Source organism: Mixophyes fleayi, chromosome 11, assembly GCF_038048845.1.
Source record: "Mixophyes fleayi isolate aMixFle1 chromosome 11, aMixFle1.hap1, whole genome shotgun sequence".
Taxonomy (NCBI): Eukaryota; Metazoa; Chordata; class Amphibia; order Anura; family Limnodynastidae; genus Mixophyes; species Mixophyes fleayi.
In genome coordinates, this window is record NC_134412.1 from 34,359,151 (window position 1) to 34,379,927 (window position 20,777).

The 20,777-nt window shown below is 39.7% G+C and overlaps 1 protein-coding gene across 4 annotated transcripts in view; it reads left to right on the forward strand.

The window, feature by feature from the left end:
- Nucleotides 1–17,938, forward strand: part of CACNG7 (calcium voltage-gated channel auxiliary subunit gamma 7) — a 111,912-nt gene extending 93,974 nt beyond the window's left edge. For 2 of the 4 annotated variants that reach the window (XM_075189720.1, XM_075189721.1), the window contains exons 4-6: nucleotides 6,711–6,851; nucleotides 11,289–11,434; nucleotides 12,153–15,106. In XM_075189720.1, coding sequence (XP_075045821.1) covers nucleotides 6,711–6,851; nucleotides 11,289–11,434; nucleotides 12,153–12,410 — 545 coding nt within the window. In that variant the 3' untranslated portion in view covers nucleotides 12,411–15,106. Of the gene's footprint in view, nucleotides 1–6,710; nucleotides 6,852–11,288; nucleotides 11,435–12,152; nucleotides 15,107–17,731 lie in introns of those variants that run through there. The other 2 variants (XR_012679764.1, XM_075189722.1) reach the window with 2 other exon arrangements.
- The last annotated feature ends 2,839 nt before the right edge of the window (nucleotides 17,939–20,777 follow it).

The window sequence follows — 20,777 nt, forward strand, 5'->3', positions numbered from 1 at the left end:
GTTTCTTCCTCCCTGCTTCTATTAGCTGGTGATATATCACCTAATCCAGGTCCCCCTCAATTCTCCCACACGCATATATCTGAACACTACAGAAATCCAGCAAACCTTAAACGTATCACCTGTCTCCCCTCTCTTCCAAAGTCCTTTAAATGTGCCCTTTGTAATGCACATTCTGTGTGTAACAAACTTACCTCTCAAACAACCTCAACCTTCTAGCAATAATAGAAACATGGCTCACGCAATCAGACACTGCCTCACCTGCAGCCCTTTCACATGGTGGTCTCCATTTCACCCACACCCCCAGACCGGGAGGCAGACAAGGAGGGGGGGTTGGACTACTTCTCTCCCCACAGTGCACATTCACAGTTCTACCAAGTGTCCCATCACTCACATTCACATCTTTTGAAGTACATGCTGTTAGGATTTTTAACCCATTCTCTATGCGTGTTGCTGTCATCTATCGCCCCCCTGGTCCACACCAACAATTTCTTGAACACTTATCTGCATGGCTCCCTCACTTCTTATCTACTGATATCCCCACCATCATCATGGGTGATTTCAACATCCCTATTTCTAATCCACGTTCAAATGCTGCTTCCAAACTTCTCTCTCTAACCTCCTCACTCGACCTCTCCCAGTGGATTGAATCCACTACTCATCAGGATGGCCACTGTCTTGATCTTGTTTTCTCTAGACTATGCTCAGTTTCTCATTTCCTTAACACTCCTTTCCCCCTCTCGGATCATCACCTTATTAGCTACTCGCTCACCCCCAGTTCTTTACTCTCCCTAGTGTCAAACTCTTCCAAGCCTCCTCACAACCGCAGAAATTTCAACTCTATTGATTTTTAACAGTTTTCCACCTTTCTCCAACACCTTCTCTCCCCAATTTCTACATTCTCCTCCCCTGATTGGGCAGTACCCCATTTTCATCAAACCCTAGCAACTGCCCTGGATCAAGTGGCTCCAGCGACACTACATACTTTGCGTAGAATTCGTCGCCAACCGTGGCACACCACAGTAACACGAACTCTACAAAAACTTTCTCATAAAGCAGAACGTCACTGGCGTAAATCTTGTGCCTCTAATGATTTCATCACATATACTGATATCTACCACTCCTATAGAAATGCTCTGGACACTGCAAAACAAACATACTTCCAATCTCTCATCTATGCTCAGGCTTCTAACCCCAAACGCCTCTCTAACACATTTAACTCTCTTCTGAATCCTCCTGCCCCAAATCCTCCAACTAACAACAGTGCACAGGATCTTGCTTCCTAATTCACGGACAAAATTGATAAGATCAGGCTTGAAATGGTATCATCTCCCTTGACAAGCAATCGGCTAAATTCCTTTGTAGCACCCTCTGACACTCTCTCTTCATTTGATCCCACAAATGAAGAGGAAGTTTCTACTCTCTTCTCATCTTCCTACTCTACCTCCTGTCCTCTTGATCCCATTCCCTCACAAATTGGTATGTCCCTGTCTCCTGTGCTCATTCCCCCTCTAACTAAAATCAGTAATCTATCTCTTTCTACTGGTATTTTTCCATCACTATTCAAGCATGCAGTGATTACTCCCATTTTAAAAAAAACAGAATTCAGACCCTAATTCTCTCGTAAATTACCACCCCATCTCTCCCATGCCTCTCCAAGCTTCTCGAGAGAATTGTCTAAACTCGCCTCACACACTTTCTTACAGCAAACAACCTATTGGATCCTCTTCAGTCAGGCTTTCGTTCTCAACAATCCACAGAGACTGCGCTGACCAAGGTTGTCAATAATTTGATCACAGCAAAAAATAACAACCATTACTCTCTTCTAATTCTCCTGGATCTCTCTGCTCCATTTCACACTGTTGACCACTCTCTCCTCATACAAACGCTACAATCCCTAGGTCTTGAAGGCACTGTCCTATCCTGGTTCTCATCCTACCTATCTAATCGCTCTTTCAGTGTTAATTTCTCTGGATCCACCTCTGCTCCGCTTCCTTTATCAGTTGGAGTACCACAAGGCTCAGTCCTAGGTCCTCTGCTATTCTCTATCTACACCACTTCTCTTGGAAAACTAATAAGCTCCTTTGAATTTCAGTATCATCTCAATGCGGATGATGCACAAATTTATCTATCCTCTCCTGATCTTTCACCATCTGTGTTGTCTCGCGTTACTGACTGTCTTTCTGCCATTTCATCTTGGATGTCTTCTCGCCAACTCAAACTCAATCTTTCAAAAACTGAATTAATAATATTCCCACCCAAAAACAGAAGCTTCCTGCCTGACATTTCTATTTCTGTTGATAACATGATCATAAATCCCACCCCGCAAGCTTGTTGCCTAGGTGTAATCCTTGATTCACAACTGTCATTTATTCCCCACATCAACTCTATATCTAAATCATGTTACATACACCTAAAGAACATTTCCAGAATACGCACATATCTGACACAAGACACCGCAAAAACATTAATTCATGAACTCATCATCTCCCGCATCGACTATTGCAATTCCCTCCTTACTGGTTTTCCCAAAGTCAGACTTGAACCCCTACAATCTATTTTGCACGCAGCGGCTAGATTGATTTTCCTTACTAACCGTTATTCCTCTGCTGAGCCACTCTGTCAGTCTCTACATTGGCTGCCTGTATATCAACAAATCCAATATAAATTTCTTCTACTAACATACAAGGCCATCAACAAAATTGCATAGACATACATCTCCTCACTTATCTCAAAATATCTCCCTACTCGACACCTCCATTCTGCACAAGATCTACGTCTCTCCTCCACTCTCATCACATCCTCCCATTCTTGGTTACAGCATTTTTTCCGGGCTGCACCCAATTTGTGGAATTCCCTCCCACGCACAATAAGACTTTCCTCTAGTCTTCAAACCTTCAAGCGTTCACTGAAAACCCACCTCTTCAGACAAGGTTATGATATTCCTCAACCACCATCTTAATTTTCCTAGATTACCCTATTACCATCCTCTACACTGCTAACGCAAGACAACAACCCTCTGACCAACATTGCCACACACACAGCCCACTCAATACTTTTACCATTGCGTTCTAGCTGGTCCATTGTGCAATATGATGTAGCACATGCCCTTGTGTTTCTAACTCCCATTGTCCTATAGATTGTAAGCTTGCGAGCAGGGTTCTCTTACCTCTCTGTCTGTATGTATTACCCAGTATTGTCTTAACAGTGTTTGTTCCCAATTGTAAAGCACTACGGAATTTGCTGGCTATATAAATAAATGTTGATGATGATGATGATGGGCTGAGCAGGTAGTTACATTTTTCCCATTTTTATCTGTGGGGAAAAAAATAGTTATTTTTAAAAGATTCTGAGACCTCTTAGAATGATCTTATTCTCTATTGTGACAAAAATGGTTATTTTACACACCTCTTCTGCAGAGGGACAGGTGAGGTCCAGGGGAGTTTGTGGGTAAAGGCTGCAGACATGGTTACACACGTGTATAGCAGTGCACCTAGGTTAAAAGTATAGAAGTAAAAGACATATATGGGACAAAGAAAAAGTATAAAGTGTGATTTAACTTACATGGTGGATGTGGTTTGGTTATATTTTCTTTTACAGCTGACTGGGTGTGTCTCAGTTGTGCTCAGTATTTGTCCCTTAATAAATCAGACCCAATATGTTAATAATAGGAATGATTAGTCAATGCTTTAACCACTGGGAGTCTAAGGTATGATCAGCCTTGTCCTGATATAGAACATCATCTACAGACAGCCAGTTTCATCCTTGTTTGGACTCTTCAGCGCAGGGTAGGATGTTCTGAACAGCATGTGAAGTACAATAGAGACAGCATTAAAGTAGTAACAAGAGATCTCAACTAATGTTCTGTAGCGGTCAAACTTCAGAGGTGGCAGATGCCTCCCTGACATTACTATCTGGCCTCTCACTACTCTCAATTTCTCACCTCGTATGCCTCTCCCATTCCCACCTCCTGGTTTGATTTAGAATCAGCCTATCTCAAACTACCCAACCTAACACCCTTGTATGGCCTATCTCCTCCGCAGTGACCGACTACTGCCAAACTCCTACCCACTATCAAATTTGCCATCTGGTTCTCGGGCCTACACTCCGATAACCTGAAACTCACCACAGCCATATCTCCCTTGACCACTGTTTCCCCCTGGATTGACCACCGCTAAGTACCATAGTTGGGCTCGGGTGGAGTTTGAATTCCCTGTGGACTTCTAAAAATGGGGTCAATTGCTGTCTCTGGCAGAGCTCCAGCAAGCATCTTCCACTTTCAGTTATTTTGAGTTCCGTCATTTTCATGGGTCCCTCCCCGTCATATATCCTTTGAGACCTCACCCCGTTCGAGAACATCTGCAGATACCACCCCCTAGCTAACGGCATAATCTCTCAACACTATGGAATCCTTCTCGACTCTGCCCTCTCTGAGACTCCACGAGGTCGAATGGGAAAGGGATCTTGGACCCCCCAGAAGAAGACGCCTGGGAGGGACATGAGACTGGGAATAGCCAAAAGCTCTATTTCCACTAAAATAAAAAATACCTCATATAAAATGTACTACCTTTGGTACTATACCCCATGAAACATATTTGGTGGAACTGTCCGGTTATTGTTCCCTATTGGGACACGATCCACCATCTGTTGAACACCCTCCTTGATGCCCCGGTTACAAAGAACCCATGAATATTTCTGTTATGTTATCCTCCTCAGCATATTGATACATTATTGGATGAGATCATTTACTGCCTCCATGACAGAGGTTATGTTTTTAATAAAGTTTGAACACTCTGGCTATTTGCAGAACAACGCCCTTCCACACGTCCCATGGCTGACCCCCCGCCCTCCCCGGCGCCCTGTGTGCAGTGATAACACCTCCTCCACTATGCTCATTCTCAAGCACCCTGCGATATTTATGCGCTACCTAATCCTAAGGACACCCATAAGGTTTTTTTGTGGTCCCCCTTACCCTCCCCTTAACTTCCCATGTTCCTGTACTCCTCCACCCCCCCTTATTTCTATTTTTGCTTAATGTTATACTACTGCAGAATGTTTATATTTATAAAATTGGTCACAGCATTTGATGCCCGCTACGTTGACTTCTGACCCCTTTATACACACTATTATTATATTGAACTCCAATACCATGGGATGTTTACCAAGTGTGATTTGTATCCTTCAACTTTTTATATCCCTATGCCACTGTAGTTTTGGCTATTATCCTCTAATGACTATGCAAAATAAAGAATTATAAAAATAAAAAAATACTAACAAAAATTAGGTAGATTTTTAAACTGCACTCTGTAAGGACAATATAAAAATAAGTAACCAAGTAAATTCATTTACATGGCTGCTAAGCAAGCCAATGCCTTACTCATTGTAGGATGTCTTGGAGTGTGACACAGATTTATCACATATAAATAGTTTGACCCAGAAGTCTAATATCCTGTTTATGTTGCTTATTTGCATGTTGCTAGGTAATTATACAACTGACACTAATGATAAATGGCTTATTTTTTTTAATAAGACTTTCCGTATACAGGCTTCATTAACAAATGTATGGGTTTATTTATTAAAATGCAGTGATAAGGCTCATTTTCTCTATATGTTATAAAATCACCTATTGCTACAATCTATTACTAAATTCTTTTCTATACTGCCCCAGTGCAGTAAGGGTTTGAGGGATGGGGGCACGTGTGACCCTGCTAGTCTGTTCACGTATGCCTAGTGGAACTGAAAGCAGATGTTATATAAATAAAGCAATTTCTCATTGATTTTGTTCTGTTATCACCATCCTGATAACAGAAGATGGCCCGCCTCAAAGCTTATTAAATAGATTTGCACTGCTGGTGACCCTGCAATGAGCAAAGCTGTTGACCTAAACACCAATTTTTGACAGAGATAGGACCATTCATACTTTAATAAATAGACCCCAAAATCTTTCAGGTAACTATACTGCTTACATTTTTGAAGGTGAATGGAAGTTAATTGGCTGGCGAATGGGGGGTGGCGTATTTTCGGAATTATATGGTTGCAGAGGACGGTGGTCAGGGCAGTATTTTACTTAGTCCTACTTACATATATTTAATTGCATTGCTGTGTTCTAAGGGTAGAGCATACTTACTCACTCTCCAAGAATGTCTGGGAGACTCCCGAGTTCCGGGTAGATCTACCGGACTACCGGGAGAGCAGGCCATTCTTCCCCACCCCCCACTTCCTAGTGTAATGGGCAGGATGGAAGCCTCAATGATGCGATTCGCCATGAATCACATAAATTTGCCCATGCCCCATGGCACATTGTCGCTTTCATGTCATAGCACTGCAGGAGTGGGGTCAAAATGATGCAATTCACAGCACCCCAACCCCTTCCACCCTCCCACTTCACCTCCCACTCTGGGATCTCCTGGAGAGCAAAACTACAAAGTTGGTAAGTATGATGTAGAGTTACATTATTTCTTTACAAGCATGATAACAATATTATGTGTTAACATTTTGCTGCATTCTGAAAATGCTAATAAAACGAACAGTAAATTTGCACTTCATATTATATAAATATATTTTCATTTTAAAGAGCTATGTTTGGTTGTTAGAGTCCTGTTGAAATCTAAATGTGTTTGCAGTGTACTTGTACCTTATTATGTTATTGTACGTCTTATGTAGACACCATGAACATTGCTCTGTTTACAAAGTGTGTTTTGCCTTTTGTACAGAGACCATCCGCAGTGCTACACCATTCCCTATGGTCAGCCTTTTTCTTGTATTTACTGCCTTTGTCATCAGCAACATTGGCCATATTCGACCACAAAGGACAATACTGGCTTTTGTTTCTGGTATTTTCTTCATACTCTCTGGTAAGTTCATGACAAGTATAATATCTGTCAAACTTTTCCTGATCTGCTTATTAATATCTATATACTATGTAAGGGACATGTTTATATAAATATCATCATTACAATTGTGATTGTCTTTTCTGCTGTCTCTCTCTTTACTACAAGTTACCTGCAGAGCTGTGCAGTCTCTCATACTTCAGAACATACATTTATAGAGGAAAGACAGTAGCTATTGCTTATTTTTCTTTGAAAGTTGTTTCTTCATTCAGCTCATTCAAATTTAAAATAAAGCAAAATAAAATAAGCAGTACACAAGCATGATCTCAACCTCTCCTTACCATGGAAGGGTTAAGCAGCAACAACAATACATTATAGCCAGGATCCGGTGCAATTACATCATGTCAACACAACCAAAACTGCCAGACTGGATCACACTTCTGAGGATTGGCTCGCAGTATTTCAGGTTATAGCCATATTTGCCAACTTTTCCTCGGTTTCAGGGAGATCCCGGAGGAGGTGGGCGTGTGGAGGTGGGGCTTGACGGAGCACGTCACCTTGGCCCCACACCCTAAAGGATTGTCACAATTTTGGCCAATTATGACAGGGGGCGGGGCTAAGATTACGCAATATTTGCAGCATTAAGCCCCTCCCCCCCTCCCGCCACTTTCTCCCAGAAATGCGGACCTACTCTCCCGGACATTCCGAAAAAACAGCTAATGACTTTCTAGAGACTGAAGTGTCTTTTACATTTCTGTCTCTATTACTGAAGTCATGTTGTCTTACCTGTCAGTCTTTGAATAAATCTTGGTCTCCATGAAAATGGCTATCCCCATAGGCATCAATACATGGACATAGGATACAATTTCTGAACTGTGTCATAATGCCACAGATGGCGAAGCCAATCACGTCTTGTACTGGCTCAGCATCAGGGAGAATGCCAGACTCTTCAGGGAGTGAAGGAGATAACTCCTATTTCAGGGAGTTTTCGCCTGACATTCAGGGATTGTTGGCAAGTATGATTATAGCATGACAAAGCTTCATTTAGTGATTTTAGCCACATAGACTTAGTGGGAGGATCAATGTATTTCCATTGCAGTTGTATTGCCTGCTATATAACAATTGAAGACTGTAAAATGACCTGGGTTTCCTCAAGTGTATACTATTACAAGTAACACCTGGTAAAAGGGACATTGTATTACTCAGAAAATGCCACATATCACCACAATATCTCAGGAATCCTAGGACACATCCAGAAAACAGAGAGGTAAATACCCACATAAACTTTGAATATAAATGTAACTTTAATTATTTCTTTATTATACTATCTAGTGTTTATACATCTTCTATTATGTAAATTCTGCATTGTTGTATTTAATATTATTATTGTAACACCCCCTTTCCTGTTTAATCTGGTAATGTCCAGGATCACGAACACCAGGGAGAGATTTGGGAGATCTCCTGCCTGTATTCCAAACAAGTTAAATGACAATAATCTCAAACTGGTGCAGAAGCTACATCTGCATATTTATTTTAAATAGGGTTTGGAATTAAAATGGCTAACTGCTTTTTATAATTCTCCTTTTTTAAATAAAAATATGCTCTTTGGATAATTGTAATCCACAAAATACAGTGTTAATTTTGCAGTGTTTCAGGCAAATGGAAGTATTACATTTAACAGGACAATATTTATTTTCTCTTCACATTAATTGACTTGCAGTGTTATCTTAACATTGACTCTACCTTGGGGAACATCAGATAACTATTCTGAACTAAATTCAGGCAGTTTGTGGTGTAAGGAAGGCCACCTACAGCCAGGTCTACAAATGTACCCTTTTCCCTTGTACCGAGAAGTTGCTATAATCACTCAGTCACACACACTTCTCACAGTATATTCATACAAATCCTAACAATGTAAATCTAATGCAGTGTGATAAATCTGGTCTGTCTTGCGTTGGAGCTCTTATATACACAGTCAATTAGATTGGCCCAATGGATGAGGTTCCTCTCACATGTTAGATGAATGTGACTTGGCAGGTGACAATTTAACACAGTTAGCTGTGTTATATCTTCCATATACTCATCACAGTACAGTTTTCTTCAATAAGTAACAGCAGGTAACTCACTGACATCTCCAACCACTCTCTACTCACTTCTAGCTGACAGATTCTCACACACACTCTCTCTGTTCTGCCTCACAGATCTCCTTTCTTTCCCCTATTAGAGCTTTCTCAATGGAAAATCTCCTCACAGCTTTGTCAAGTCCCCTCCTTTTGGATCCTCTTTAGCAGCAAGGGAGTCTGGGAGTTGTAGTTCTTTTCTTCTGCAGCCATATTTGGACTGGGCTGTGTAGATCTATTAAGTCTTTCCACGTTGTATGAAGCAGTCTGTGTACCATGCTGGGGTTACATTATCATTATACATGAGTGATGGGAATACCTGCATAAAAGAAGTTGATACCATTCGTCATTGGTGATGCCATTGCTTTGTAATCTGCACTTCTGAGAACAGAGGAGGGGACCAGAAAGCTGGGCTCCATAGCAAAATTTAGACTAGGGCTCAGCGATGCAGTGCTCCGCCCATGGATCAGTGTAATATCTGCCCAAAAATTGATGGCGCAAGAAAGGAATGAAGCATATAAACTGTAGATTGTATTAAACCAGTGTATGAATAAAATGTAAGTGTGCTAACTTTGTCACTCCCTGGCATGGATGAAGTATCCCCTTCATGGCCACTGTAGTGAAATATATTAATGTAACACACACTTTTACTACAGTAGGTGTATTATTTGCTATTTAATATATATCTAGTAATGATGTTCAAACAGGTAACCCAGTCATTTTTCTAGTACAGTTTACAAAAAGAAAGCAATCCTCTGATTGGTTGCTCTGGGCTCTATCACCTTTTTTGCACAACGACTGTGTTAGATAATAATTGAAATATCCCACAGTGTATCCTTAGGTATCCTCATCGTTATGTACATATGAAACCGAACTGTCCAGCAGTACATATTAATGCAACTTTGTATTGTGGATTATTGTTTGAAAGTTTGAGGTACTTGTGCCTCGAATATGTAACTTTACTGTGAAAATACATTTAGTAGTCTTGAGAGACTGCAACTTTTTCCAAAACAGACGTTAGAAACATTACACTTAAGTTTTTATCACACACATTCATCCTCTATCACTGTACAGTATGTCACTGAATGTGGTACTAGATTCAAAATACAGGATCTGAAAGTTTAAGGAAAGCTGTTCACTACAACATTCAAAGTCATATTTAGAATTGCCTATAATCTTACTTTTAGAAAATAAATCAAACTCACTGTTTTATTGGCTCTAACAACTGACATCAAAGATCACCCAACACAAAAACATGTTTCTTTGGAACAATCAGTTGATTTCATCCACAATAAATGAACTGCCAATCAGTGGTCTAAAGGAGATGTCTACTAAGAATTTTAGTAGTACACTTAACTTCCCCCAGATGTCAGAATGCAAGAAGACTTATGAATGGGACCACTGCCATTCATGAGATACTCTTCTCCCAGCAGCTTTTCAACATATGATTCTGGCAGGTATATTTGAAACTCAGATTTTCTGACACCTGTAGGCTTGTATTGTGTCATACCTCTTCACACATAACAACTGCTTGTGTGCTCAGAGCACTGATTTTAAGCCACAGTTTGCTGAAAGAATAGGATTTCAATAGTTTCCAGAAGAATCAACTGTTAGACAGCCATAAATAGGGTGAGAATCTCCCAAACGGAAGAGATCCCAGGTATTAGACTCTTTGGGCCTGATTCATTAAGGAAAGTAAGGCAAAAACAATGAGTAAGTTTTCTCCTGGACAAAACCTTGTGGGGTATATATTACATTATTATTTTGCACGTAAGTTAAATACTGGCTGTTTCTTCATGTAGCACACAAATACTTGATAACTTTATTTTGACACTGAAATTTAAAGTTGATCTAGGACATGCCTTCCCCAACTATAAATATGTCCCCACATTTTAAATTTAGCTCCCCCTCCAATGCAACATGATTTTGCAAACTTGCAATGTTACTAATATTTTTTTTGCTTTACTTTCCCTAATGATTCAGGCCCCCTTGTGTTCTCAAATCTGGAGGGATCAAGTGTACTAAATACCTTAATGGGTACACATTTACACATTTCCTTTAAGAATTTTACTTACCACATCTATGTTAAAGTAATGACTTGCTTTAAAAAATAAACAATAAGATTTTACCAGCAGTGAAGAAGTACACAGTGTGGGTCACACTTTCTTTATCCAGGTTCACATATCGCACAGATAAGCACTTTTTTTCATACAGAAATATTGCACTGTGTGAGCCTGACATGTAACCATGTAAGATTACATAAGGTTATATATGGATGTAACTGATGTTGTGCATGAATAGTCCTTCCATTAATCTGTGCTGTGTCATGATCATATTACAGGTCTTTCCCTAATCGTAGGTTTGGTTCTTTACATCTCGAGCATCAATGATGAAGTTATGAACCGTCCCAGTAGCTCTGAACAGTACTTTCAGTACCGGTATGGGTGGTCCTTTGCTTTTGCAGCCTCCTCGTTCCTTCTCAAAGAGGTTTGTTATTAAATTTGAAAACTAGAAAAACTGAAAAGTAGACAATGTGCAGCTGATATTAGAAAGCAACACTGCTGCATTTTTTGAACTAAGAACTATATATTTTCTTTATTGAAAACGAGCCCATTTCATTAGAAGAAAGATTTCCTGAGGACCCTTATAAAATTGTTTTAATCCATCTCATGAAATAAATTTTACTGTATGGATAACTGACCACTGCTTTTTTTTGCTTTTATGTTATTAAGGGGGCGCCGGTGGTGGATTATAATAGATGCATTTAGGCAGCATAGAGTATTACTTTACAAATTCTGTGGTGCAAACATGACAAAAGATAAAGTGATATTGTTGTGAGGGGCTTGAAGTATATCCCGTTAAACTTATTATTTTAGTTTAATTAATTTATCAGGAGTATGAGGTTTGCTGTGTACATTAAGTGATCCATAGTGGATCTGTGCCTCATAGAGGGTCATCAGGCACAAAAACACATCCAAAGGGGTCCAAGACTTGTGGATCATCCATGGCTCATGGTAGCTTTAATTCACCACTGGGGGGTGCTGCTATATATGGCTATGGAAAGCTCAAAAAATCTGATTTACACTGTATTCTAAACAATACTATTGTTAAAAAGTGCTAAACATTTCAATGTGTATATGGCACATGTACTCACCTTATTGCATCTGTTTGATAGTTGTATTATTATTTAATCTGTTTGTTTCAGGGCGCTGGTGTTATGTCTGTATATTTATTCACAAAGCGGTATGCCGAGGAGGAGATGTATCGCCCTCACCCAGCCTTTTACCGTCCCCGTCTCAGCGACTGTTCAGATTATTCAGGTCAGTTCCTCCACCCTGAAGTGTGGCATCGCGGCCGCAGCCCATCAGAAATCTCTAGCGATGTGTCAATCCAGATGACTCAGAACTATCCACCTGCCATCAAGTACCCAGACCACATACACATATCAACGTCACCCTGCTAAAACGCAAACAATGGGAAACTTGTTGTTTGGAAGTTCTAAACATCTCCTAAGGATGAAACTCTCCATACAGATGTCATAGTTTGACATTTTGATCTGTTAAACTAGAGACAGAGTATTGCGGAGTTTAAAATGTGAACTTTTACTTCCAAGTGTATGGAACATTACTACTCATGTTCCATTATTATTTTGAATTTTGCTTCATTTTATTATTTGAAGTTAATTACTGATTTTCTTGTAGACTATGTAGATGATATAATTTAGCCATATTTCATTTTATACTTTTATTTACTCCACCTATTGCTTTTATTTTTAGCTTTTTTTTGCTGTGTTTTAAAATCTTTATTTCTTATTTTCTATAAAGTAATTTCTTAGTATTTTGAAGGAGATTGATACTCAATCCTGAGCTTTTGACTATGTGAATAATTATTTCTAATTTCTTCAATGAAACACACGAACAACGGAAAGAAAATACAAGCAAAAGACCTTTTCTCTTCCACTACAAGCTTTATCCTAATGTATTGTTACCAAACTGAAAAAAAAAGGAAAAATGCTATTGATGAAATCTCTCCAGCAAGACAGTTTATTGAAGAAACGAAACTATGTACTTTCTCCATGAAGAAAATTAATTGGAAAGAGGATACATTTTACCAATGTGTGACGTTCGAGCAGACACATGTGGTGTCCAATAACTGAAAAATCTACACGACTAATACATTTAAATAATTTCATGTATCACCCTCTTAGTAGGGTACAATATTTTGAATGTGATCCATAGTCCGACAGATATGTCAATGTTTTGAGCTAACTGTGCTAGCTAGATTTGGGAAGACTTTTAAAGCTCCCCATGAATGTTGCTCTCCATTGAATTATTATTTTCTCTTTTCAGATTTCAGAACTAAAGCTTTCAGACTAGTAGAAAAACAAAAAGCTATAAAATTAAAGCTATGCATTGTGGGCAACCTAATCTGATCATGCAAGTAAAGATCTTTTTAGAAGATACCAAGGATGGCTGTCTGAAGGCTGATTATCTGATAGAGCTGTCACAGTGTTTTATTTTATATGTCTATTTACCCTCTGTAGTTTAATCACTGGTCTGGAACGTTTTGGTTTTTTTTGCATTGTCAATGAAAAATAGTAGGGTGTTTTTTTGTTTTTTTTTTCTTAGATGAGACAACAAAATTCTAAAATGCGATTCATATGAAGCAACCTTCATTGGGAGAGTGTGAAGTTACACAGGTAATCAGCCTTTTGATTCAATATAGCTAGCACAGTTGACATTAAACACGGCATAAAGACTTTTCGTGAAGGAAACTTCTCAGCTGACAACACCTTAGCTGCATATATTTCCCGTATTGCACTATCCTCGCAACACATTCTGAAGTGTTGGTTTAATGTATAGAAAAAAATAATAATGTATATACTGATATAATTCATTTTACAGCTGTGATTTTCACAGGGACTCTGAAAGGCCTGGCTTGCATTTTGCCCATCGTATATCCTTTCAACCACGGAAGTCGTTTTGTTTCTGCAGTGAGCAGAATATAATGGTGTCTAAAAAGCACTGAAATGTATATAGATAGTTGATATATATCAATGCAATGTAAGAAATATAACATGAGATATAGTGATGAAAACAATGGTCTGTCTGGAAGTCTTTAGCAGATGACCCTAAAAATATATATTATATTACAGGGGTAGACAGGTCTTGGCACTCTAGTTGTTGTTTAGCTTATTTTCCAACGTGTTCAGTTGAAATAGTTCAGTAACTACTAGATTGTCAAACGTTGCTCACCCTCCAAATGAAAAGTAAGGTCAGTAAAGACCTCTAGATATATCATTATTGGTAAGATCATCCTCTCCTTACTAATTAAGGATATAATATTTTTGCTATAGTTTAGATTTTAGCTGTGCTTTCATAGCCTATCATTTATTAAATGAATGAGAGGGAATGTAAGAAAAAAAAAGCTATACCCACTAATATGAAAGAACTTATGTATTATATGATACTTCTAACTGACCGAACAGATTGCTTAATTTTCATTGGCCTTATTGTTAATTATCACATGGATTCTGACCTGTACAGTACAAACTTTTTGAAGAAACTTTATTGGGAATCAAAATGTGCAAACTGTTCAATTCTGTAAGGGATTTGAATGGTGGTAGCTGCAATGCATGTATGTGAAGTTGATACTATACAGTATCTCCGTCAATGATAGAGAGCTAACCTATGTGACTACAACTGGCTTCTCTCCCAATACCGCACACTCCCTACTACACGTAAGTTTACATATTCTGTACAGAACAAAGTTTCAATAGTTCATTTGACAGATGAAATGACTTGTCACAATTTTGTATCAGCTACCATTTTTAAAACAGATTTGCAAGGACACAAGGGGTGCCATGATAAAACTTCCCAGAACTATGGTGCAATAGCAAATGTATTCCCAATAGCTGTTATGGTAATAATAAGTCATGTTCTGTATTCTCCTACGGCTACACAGACAGATCCATCTGGGATTAGTAATCCTGGTACATATGAACCAGTTTATCCTCAAGAAACTGAATCTGATTATGTTTTGTATCTTAAACAAACCACATTCTGTATCCACAGCTGGACACAAATTTGCATAATCCTCCAATGTGAAAATACAGAAGATTCCTGATTGTGTTTATGATAAAGATAATGACACCTGGAAGCTATTGCATTCAGAAGCATCTTTATAAATTATTTGTATTACGGTTTTGCATTTAGGATGGCAATTTTCTAACCTTTCAGTAGTCTGTGTTTTACTTCTAGGTATATGCATTACCTGCAATGCTACAGGAGACGGTTATTGTAGCCATAGCAATAAGGTTAAGTTGTTTGACATTGTTGTGTGACTAATATGCATAAGGTACAAAAAACCATCCTTATCGGGCATACTTGCCTACTCTTCGGAATGTCCGGGAGTCTCCCACATTTCTGGGAGTGCTCCTGGGCTCCCAGAATACTGGCACTCTCCTGGCTTACTGACACAATTCACCTCCCCTGACATGTGACTCCGTTTGTGTCACCACACCCCTTCCCACATTTGCCACCTGACCTCCCACCTGACCTCCGACCCAAGGATGCTAGTGAGGTTAGGTTTTGTCCCATAAACATGATAATAGTTTGCAGATCGATTTCAAATTATTTTTTGCAATGCAAAGACTGCCTTTTTTGCTCAGTGAATCCATTTAACTATTTGTATCTTCTGTAAAGACCTAACAAATTTTATATAGAGCTACAGTATATTAGATTTTTATTTGTAGAAATGTGGACAAATGTTGACCACCAAACACATGGGCAGCTAATGTTCATGGGAACTGGTTTTGCTCCCCTGTATGTCATACCTCTCTGAGTTAGTGCATGCCAACATTTTCAAAAAATTCACAAGAACAGGTTGCTGCTGAGCAGACACATCTAAGCATGTAACATGCTGCACAATCTAAATGGAGCTTTGTGTTCTGTGCTCATAGGCCCCTATTTATGCAGCGATAATTTAGATTTTATACTGCTGTTTATCGCAGCGTTAAAATAACATGTTATCGCTACCATTTATTATTAAAATAACGCCGCAGCAGCTGAGTGATACTCAGCTGGTCAGTGACACTGACCATGTGTGGCAAAACTTCACTTACCACTTCACCAGGGCCCGTCTCAGTGGCGGATCCAGGGGGGGGGGGGGGGCGATCGCCCCCCCTAGCAGGGGCTTGCTGCCGGCGGCTGCACACTGTGCAGGTCCGTTCAGCAGTGACAGTATGCTGTTTTAAACACAATCAGAGCAGCGGGGCAGCACACTGTCACTGCCAAGCGGACCTGCACATACTGTGCAGCCGCCGGCAGCCTTAGAAATTAGAAAGGGGGCGGGGCCTAAATCCCCCCCCCCCCTTAAAATCACCCGGGGTATAGCAAAAGTCTGGATCCGCCCCTGGCCCGTCTCGGGCTAAATGCGCATGCATGACCCAGCTAATCAGCTCATGCATGTGTAGTGAAACTGAAAGCCCTTGCTTGGGCTTTCACTTCCACTAAGTGAACAAAAATATTTAAACAAAATAGTTAAAAAAATAGATAATAGAAAAAAAAACAATTATTAAAATATATCCCTTTGAAAAAAAATGCCATATTTAAATAATAAAGCACTTTTGTAATCCTTATCTTCTGCCTGATATGGAGATAGTGTAAGGAGGATTGCGGTCGTACATATACCCCGCAGACTTTGTTAAATAGTCTTCCCCATTCTTTGGTAGCCTTTGATAGAGAGGAGAAGCCCTATCTCAGGCAAAAATCCTAGGGCTTTTTATGTTTAATAAATAGGCCCTACAATCATTATATCCTTACTGAACTTGATTATTATGTATTTTTGTATTTTAAAAGCTCAACTTTATTAAATAGTGTTAAAGTCCCAATAAAAAGATGTGCTAGTGAGAATTGCCTCCAAATCAGCCTAAGAGGATCTTGACTGTTTAATTGGTCAGTATTGAAAAATAAGGACGATTACAGAGACATAAATTTCCAGGGACTGTGCCTGGTATTTAGAGGTAGATGAAAACTATGTGATGGTTGTAGGTTGTGCCTGCCTACAAGCGCTTGCACTTAATATACCTGGTATTATCTTGGTGTACATTTTCTGCTTTTTCCCTTCCGAATGTTCTATAAACTATTAAAGATTTTCCCATTTTTGTTTTGTAGGCTTACATGTCATTGTCAAAGTATATTTTGCAAACAAAAAGTATTTATTGAGAATCATTTTAGTTTTGTTTCTAAAACCAGAAATAATTCTTCAAAACCATTATATACCACATTCCCAAAAGAAGGTACAAATCTAGCAAGGCATCTGTTTGTAATAAAGGGTAGAACTTAATTTATTACAGTGCTTCCTCTTTATACCAATACACTTTGTAATGCACAAGCTCTTTAACATATGTGTATTAAAAGATATGAATTCTGTTTTGTGTCACCCTTGCTATCAGTCGCCACTGTTGCAAGATGTAGATATAAGGTGAAGATATATATATATATATATATATATATATATATATACATACAGTTTTCACACACAGAGTTACCACAAAATGGCATAATGTGAGTAGTACGAGGGAAAAAGAAAAATATATGAGAAGACCAGACACAGGAATGGCAAAAGATATAAAAATATGAAACTAACAGTTATAGTACTGTATAGAAAAATTCATCTATTTCAGAGAAAATCAAACTGCATTTAATAAAAAATAAAAATATACAACATATGTTGATACACAGCAAAAGCTTTTTACTTCATATCTTGTGCCCACTATTACAGGTTGAGTTTGGATTAGCCAGGTAGAATCGCAAATATTTGCTGACGACGATGGGCAGACTTGACTTAACATGGGGCAATTCGTTATGGAAAATTCTTATGGAATGCAAGATCATTGCAATAATGCCATGGACTATTCACAGATCCGCTGAACTTTTGTGGAATGTTTTGTTGTTATGTAAAGGATGGACATTTATATGCACAATGAGCCTAGAAAAGTAGAATGATGGAAATGCACGTAAAGCCAAGACCAATGTACTCCTTATTCATGAGTTAAATAATACCTAAATGAAGGATATTTTTGGGAGAAAATAAAAGGAATAGTTTAAAATTCAAGGGAAAAGTCTTTATATCCAAGACTGTGTATTGCTGAGTGAAACAAAAGAGATGTATTAAAATGGTAGTCAAAAGACACTCACAGGACTTCTGAAGAAATAAAATATTTATTCCATTGAAAAGAAGGCTGACGTTTCGGGCTCTAAACAGCCCTTTAGCAAGACTAATATGTTATCATGCCAGATACTTATGCAAACTAATTACTGCATAGGACTGGACGCCTCAAAGGCCACTCACTCCAGGTCACTCTGAGGCTGCAGATCAAACCTTGAATAGGACCAACATAGCCAGATGTTTTTGTCTTTATTTTATTATTGTTATTATTATCATTATTAATAATTGTATTATTATTATTATTATTATTATTATTATTATTATCTTATCTTTATAAGGTGCCAGGAAGGATATGCAGTTCCATACATACAGAGATGATATAGTAAAACCATACATGGCAAAGCAGGACATTACAATAAAGGCAAAAACAGTAAACTAGGTGGGGGAATAGTCTCTTATTATAACTTGAGGAAAGAAGCATGTGTGGTGGGGGGAAAAATAGGGAGCAAATTGGCAAACTCTGAGCTTGTATTCAGGAGCATGGACACAGCAAACATGAGCAATTCCATTAATTGAGGAGAGTAGTAAGGACACAGGTGTGCTGGTAACATAGGTAATGAAAGGAGGATGACAGGGAAGAGGGCACTGCTCATGAGAGTTTACAATCTAGAGGGGAACTGTAAGCATATGGGGATGACACAGCAGGAATGGGACAATGTATAGGGTAGAGTAGGGGGATGGGATAGGTGGAGAGCTGTTAGGCTTTGATGAGAGAATAGTTTTGAGAGCTTGTTTGAAGCCCCGGAGAGAGATGTAAAGCTTATTTGGGAGAGAGAATGAGTTCCAGAGGAGGGGAACAGCACTGGAGTAGTCTTGGAAGCATGAGTGAGAAGTGCTAATGAGTGGGGAGGAGAGGCAAGGTAAATTGGCAAAATGGAGAGAGTGGGAGGTAGTGTGGAGGTTGATGAGGTTGGAGATGTATGGAGGGAAGGATTAGGTGAGGGCTTTAGAGGAGAGGGTGGCGGGAAAGAAAAACGAGATGAGCAGCGGAGGTAAGGATATATTGGAGGATGGGGGGGTGGAGGAGAGAATTGGAATTAGATAATGGTCGATCGGTGTTAGAAGAGATCAGAGATTTGAAATGGGACTCTTTGGAGAGATAAACGGCAGAGGTATAGGATGAGAGTTTGGGGATTACGAGTTTGTGAAATCAAAGGAATGAAAGCGATTCGTAAGGACCAGTTCGAGGGAGTGACAACTAGTGTGGAAGGGGCAGGAGGTCCTTTGAGAGAGGCTGAAAGACAGAGAGAGAGAGAGTAGTTTAAAGGTGGGGACATCAGTCAGTATGTTGATGTTAGCCAAGATATTGAAGGGAAAAGGGGGAGGGTAACTATTCAGCGTTGTTATCTAGGAACTGGGAGACAGGAGCAGGGGGCTAAAGAGAACCACAATGCAAATATGAACAGGATGGAAATGGCGAATGGTGTGAAATTAAAAATAGATGAATTAGAGGGATGGCTCAGGGGGTATGATTCAAGAAGAGAATTAGAAATAAATAGGATGTGGATGGAAGCCAGTTTGTCAACAAACAGACTTAATGTTTCAGAAGGCGCAGAAGAGAGTAGATAGGGGGGAGGTGGATGAGATTGTAAGTGCTGTTGGAGTGAGGGGTTTGGTCAGGATTGAAGCAGAAGATTGTAGGTATGGGGTAGGGGTCTGGAGTAGGTGGGAAGTTTCTGGATGCCAAGGGGAGGATAAGAGAGGAGTAAGGGAGAAGAGAGTGCATGTGAGGCTTGGGAAGCGGAAGGAGGAGGTGGAGGCAGAGAGATAGGGAATGAGGAGTTAAGAGAGAAAACGGGGAAGGTAGAGCAGGGAAAATGGCATTGGGAAGGATGGGAGACTAAGGGTGGGAATGAGGGGCACAAGGAAGGAGAGGAGACTAGAGGTAGAAGGGTTGGTGCAGGCAATCTTATACAATGATATAAGTACAATGGTAGATCAGTGTGTCAGGATTCACTAGGATGAGTGAGATCCTTCTGTTCTGCCTGGGATTGGTGGTACTTCACCCAGAGGCGGGGAATCTAACAAAGTGGAAGGTTTTCACCAGAGGTTCCCGTAAGGGAATTTGGGCTTGGCAGCTTCCACCCTGCAGGTCGCGGCCCCCTAGGGGAGTTCCCAGCGGGCAGTGATAGAGAACCAAGTACAGAGAAGAATGTAGGCACTAGATAGCTACAAATGAGTAAGAGTACTGAGTGATGCTCAGTGATAGTCCAGAGAAAGTTAATAGGGGATTTGCAGCAGCACACTTGGATAGATGATAGCGATGATCTGCAGTAGTTACCACTAACGAATGGAGCAGGTAATAGGTAATCTGCAGCAGCACACTTAGAGAGATGGAAGCGATGATCTGCAGTAGTTACCACTAACGAGTGGAGCAGGTAATAGGTGATTTGCAGCAGCACATTTGGAGAGATGATAGCGATGGTCTGCAGGAGTTACCACTAGCGAGTGGAGCAGGTAACAGGTGATTGCAGCAGCACGCTTGGAAAGATGACAGCGATGATCTGCAGGAGTTACCACTAATGAGTGGAGCAGGTAGTAGGTGATTGCAGCAGAGTGCATTAGCCGCTTCCAGGCCAGGAATCTGACGAGAATAACC